The sequence below is a fragment of the Anarrhichthys ocellatus genome, unplaced genomic scaffold, assembly GCF_004355925.1.
Source record: "Anarrhichthys ocellatus isolate YVR2014 unplaced genomic scaffold, GSC_Weel_1.0 scaffold77, whole genome shotgun sequence".
NCBI lineage: Eukaryota > Metazoa > Chordata > Actinopteri > Perciformes > Anarhichadidae > Anarrhichthys > Anarrhichthys ocellatus.
Window position 1 is genome coordinate 363,018 of NW_022280107.1, and position 5,216 is coordinate 368,233.

The window sequence follows — 5,216 nt, forward strand, 5'->3', positions numbered from 1 at the left end:
TTACTAGCTCTCCTCCTGTTGGTTAGCCGTTAGCGGTGCTGCTAACGCTACTAGCTCTCCTCCTGTTGGTTAGCCGTTAGCGGTGCTGCTAACGCTACTAGCTCTCCTCCTGTTGCTTTAAACACTGATTGGTTGTTTACAATGAAACGTGATCAGAGACTAGAAACATGTTCTACTGAGTCAGTAAAACTTTATTTACACTGAGATGGTTAACGTTAAACTTTATTTACACTCTGATGGTTAACGTTAACCATCTCAGTGTAAATAAAGTTTAACGTTAACCATCTCAGTGTAAATAAAGTTTAACGTTAACCATCTCAGTGTAAATAAACGTTAAACTGTGTCATTGATCTGAGGTTCACACATTTTTCCTGTTTTTGTTTTTTTCTTTTCTTTTCTTCTTTAAACATTCAGGACAGTCACTTCATCTACTCCTTCAGTCCGGTTCCAGGCATCAACAGACTCTTCATTCGACTAGCAGAGGCTCCAGCAGCCAAGGTGACACACACACACACACACACACACACACACACACACAATAGATTTACATAACACATAAAAGCCTCTAAGTCAGAAAAATGACTCAGGAAATCTGCAGCGTTTTTAGTTTTTTTTAACCCGTAATTTATTGTGAACCAACGTTGTGATTGGTTGGACAGGAAGCTGTGTCTTTGGGCAAATCTAAACTGTATAGAGAGGGAAGTCCCTCCACAGACATCCAGTATTGTGTCAATTTAAAAGGTTAATTTTGCAACTTAAGAAAGTGAGAGTTTGGTACCGCCAAAGTAAAAGCTCTCCAGAAACAGAATGAGTGTTATTGTAACGTAAGCAGTGTGCTAATAATTCATCTGATGATGTTCTGTCTTTAGGTCAAACTCCTCATCTGTGCGTACAGAGTCCAGCTGCAGTGATCAGGTGGAAGGAAACACACACACACACACACACACACACACACACACACACACACACACACACACAGCTCCTCGTCCTCTAAGAGAGGAAGAGTCTGTTGGATCCTCGTCATCGTCAAATCCTGGACTTGATGAATCCTGTTAAACTGTTTCTGCAGCGTGAATCTTGAGGATGTGGAGACGACGATTTACACTTTCCCGTAGACTCCAGGTTGAACGGATCACAGAACTCTCTTTCTCTTTCTCTTTTGGAGCAACTTCCAAAAAACAAGCCCCTGGTGGGTCGTGCCTTTCTCCACCTCCCTCCAGCGTGGATGTGACAGACGCTTGTGTTTGCACATCTAGCTCGTCGTGTGTGTAGATTAACTAAAGAAGGTTTTTCGGGTGCATAAAGAGGAGATTCTTTTGTCTATTTTTAGCCTTTTCTTTTTTTTTTCATGGACCAAGTTGAAACTCGTTTTTTTTTTTTTTTTGTCACCATGTTACTTTATGATGGACTTGTGTCGGTTCACTAACGTGTATCAGTGGTGGAAGAAAGTCAGTCAGAACCTGTGAACTTTCCTAAAAGCTGTGACGTGTTTTTCTGCTCCGCTGACGATAAATCAGTTTTTGTGTAAATTTAAACCCATTTTTGTGTCCGAGTTACTCGCCAATCTAAATATTATCGCATCTTTTTCCAGTTTTCCAATTTTCGACTAATTTCCGTCACATCGGTCAAAATTCAAACACTGACTCAACAACACATCACTTTTCCACAATGACGACGTGTTGAGTGTTTTAATGAATGAAGAGAAGTTCCTTTCTTTGCCTCCTCACGCACAGAGTTGCTGTTTATATTTTCCGGTCTGTAAATATTCACGTACTATAAATATACATATATACAGTTGTAAGGCGTCATCTGATGACGTGTGTCTGTTGGAGACGGTTAAGTTATATTTGTGTGTACAGTGAGAATGTTTTTAGGGCTGCTAGTTAAAGTTTTGGGGTTTTTTGGAGTTCAGACATTTTTACACTCTGACAATCTTGTTCATTGGTTTCAAAAACCCAAATTATGTGAGGACGCGCCTCGACTTTTTTAGTGATATTTGCGTATGAACTAGGGAAGACGGAGATAAGGTCTTTAAAAGGAATGCTGTTTAGTCAGAAACTCTGTGAACTTGTTGAGGCCTCTCCACGCTGCCTTAATGTCCTCAACGCTTTTACTGTGAAGGAATAAACAGTGAAACCACATCAATGCTTTTAATCCATAGATCTCAACATGCAACATGTTTTAAGAAGAACTGCTAAAGGTGCATGATACAAATACAGCTTTTCTTTTCTATTTTATTCAGAATATCTTCTAAATAAACAGCAGCATCTTCACATTCAGCTCCTCTGGCTTCTTATTGTGTCTGGTTTAAATCTGTTTATTTAAGTGACGGCTGGTTTTTGTGATCAGAACAATCAGAGTGTTTAACTTTAAAGTGTCAATCCTAAAGATTTCAGTCTTTGTTGGTTTACAATTTCTATTTGAGTGAAAACAAAATAAATTGTGTTTTTCAGTCTGGAGTCTTTTGCTGCGCCTGAAATTTCATATCAGTGTGATCATTTTCAGAATTAAGTGCATAGTTGAATTTTTTTTCTGTGTATAATTTTGAGAAAAACTGTCGTACAGTTTTTCCTAGTTTTCATGCAGCGATTTGTTGCCATTTATTACCAAATTGGACGAATCTGTGAATGTTGCATCTGCCGCTGACTTCTTTTTTAATGTTTAAAGTTATATTATCATTATGATAGTGCAGACTTTACAAATCAATGTGTAGTCTGAGCAAAAATCTATTATTATTTCACAACAATGGAACTTTAATCTCTATTATTGAACTCTGTTGTGATACTTATGCAACAAGTTTCACACACACACACACACACACACACACACTAGTTCCATTAAGATGAAGGTAATACATGATCAGTCTGCGTTTCCTCTCAAACCTGGATCCACCAGAGTCCTATTATTTATTTATTTAAACACATATTTTTAGTTTAATTTGTTTTTCTCTGACGGTCTGAAAGTGGAAATCTCCGACTTGTTTGCAGAAGATCTGGCAACCCGGCTGTGTTCCCTTTACCGGATTGATTTTATTTATTTCTTTAATAATAAATAAATAAATAGATCCTCGTCCTTCAATCTGGTGAGTTCACGGACGTGTTTGTGTGTCTGTAGAGATGAAACTGATGTGTGGTGCACCTTGAACGCACCTGATCCGCCATATTAAAAGCCCTCTGATTCACTTCCTCTTGATTATTGATCCAAAATATATTCTTTATCTTTGACATCCTCCTTCTCCTGCAGGGACTTCTTATGATGTTGCATTTTATTGCATTTATATTATATTCATTATTATATATTATTATATTATGCTCAGATGTTCCCTCTGATTCACTTCCTCTTGATTCATAATTAGTGATTATTGATCATAAATATATATTTTAGCTTCTCCTGCAGGGGCGTCTCATAATGATGCTTTTTAAACACTCTTGTTTTGTATTATTTAGTTTACTGTCGGTGCAGTTTGTTGGTTTCTCCTTCATGTCCCGGATGTTTGCACCGACAGAACTCAGCACGTGAACTCCCTCAACCCGGATCCTCCCTCCTGATTGGTCCAGAGCTCTGTGTCTACCTCAATGCAGCTTGTTTAAAAAATAAATATATATTTATTTATATATATGACATCAAGTGTATCGTTAGCCAGCGGATCTGGAGTCAGTTCACACGGGAGACGTGTTGCGTATCGATCAGGTTAAAATCGGCTTAATGGAGCAATTTAATTGCCAACCATGCAACGCGCCTGATTGCTCCTTGTGCGCCTGCGCGGCGAAGAAAAAAAACATAACATATCAAGAAATACAAATAGAGAGGCTGATAAACGTGCGAGGTCTCACTCTGCTTCTATTTCAGGCTCCTGTAATGTCTCCGTGTTTATGCAAACTTAAAGGAGCATACCTGTGTTTTCGTAGTTAACTGTGTATTAACACAGTTGAAGAAGTATTCTGATATTTTACTTAAGTAAACGTAGCAATACTACAGTGTATTAATACTCTGTTAGTATTCGCATCAAAATATATTTAAAGTACCAAGAGTAAAAACACTCATTGTGCAGAATGGCCCATTTCAGAATAATATATATTATATTATTGCATTTTAATTATTGATGCATTAATGCGTTTATTTCACTTTAATGTTTTATCTTAATCTAAAGAATCATTTATTTGTTAATTATATTTTGTGTTAGTGAACTGAATCTGCAAAGTAAAAGTACAATATTTACCTTTGAAATGTTGTAGAAGTATAAGGTAGCATAAAATAGAAATACCTAAGTAAAGTACAAGTACCTCAAACTTGTACTTAGGTACAGTAATACTTTTACATTTACAGCACATGCTGTGTAATTTCATGTGTTTTATTCTCACTTTTCAGACATTTATTTATTGGTGTATTCTAATATCTGCACGATAGAACAAACAATCAGCACACTTTTAAAACTTACAAAGTTTAAATATTAGTAAGTGTTGATGCAGTTTGTGTGCAAAAAGTAGAATCCCTGCAGCATGCTGGGAAAATAAACTATAAAGGCTTTGCAGGTACATGATACATCTTTAACCAGATCACATGATGGTTAATCAACCTTTGTTTTCTGTTTGTGTTCCTCTGCACCGTGTAAAATGCAGAAAACAACCCAAATTATTAAAGTGTGGAGCTCATTTGACTCAGAACTGAGAATATGTCTGCTAGCAGTGAAGGGTCCTTGTAACCACATCACGGGTTTGTTATTTGTGAGCATTAAAGGTCAATAAAAGGTATAAACATGTCATGTCATTCACGAATAAAAACAACACTAACAAATCATTTTACATACAAAGTAGTAATCAGTTTGCTTTGTTCAGTCTCTCATCCTGAAAGTTCAAAATGGCTGCTGTGAAGAAAGGTTCCCACAAGTGACAGGTCAGCGAATATTCATCCAAAACAAACAGGACCCGGATGTGTCTTTAAAGGACAGCTGGATCAATATCAATCGATATTTTAAATATAAAGGTAAACACTACTCATAACGACCCTTAACCGGCGTGGTTACGTCACGTGAAACAAACCAAAACCGGTGACGTAGTGAGTCATCTGCCCAACACACGATCTGTGTGACGTAAAGCGGAAAAGTTTCTACGTTCTGCGCACGCGCACCACCGGGATTAATGTCAAGGCACAAAAGTGGCGCTACACCGATCCGAGCTCTACTCCGGTAAGACAATTTCACTGACGTTTTTTTTTTT

The 5,216-nt window shown here is 37.5% G+C and overlaps 1 protein-coding gene across 1 annotated transcript in view; it reads left to right on the plus strand.

The window, feature by feature from the left end:
* mphosph8 (M-phase phosphoprotein 8) overlaps positions 1-3,206 on the plus strand; it is a 27,227-nt gene extending 24,021 nt beyond the window's left edge. The window contains exons 13-14 of the mRNA XM_031873947.1: positions 415-498; positions 870-3,206. Coding sequence (XP_031729807.1) covers positions 415-498; positions 870-911 — 126 coding nt within the window. The 3' untranslated portion in view covers positions 912-3,206. The remainder of the gene's footprint in view (positions 1-414; positions 499-869) is intronic.
* The last annotated feature ends 2,010 nt before the right edge of the window (positions 3,207-5,216 follow it).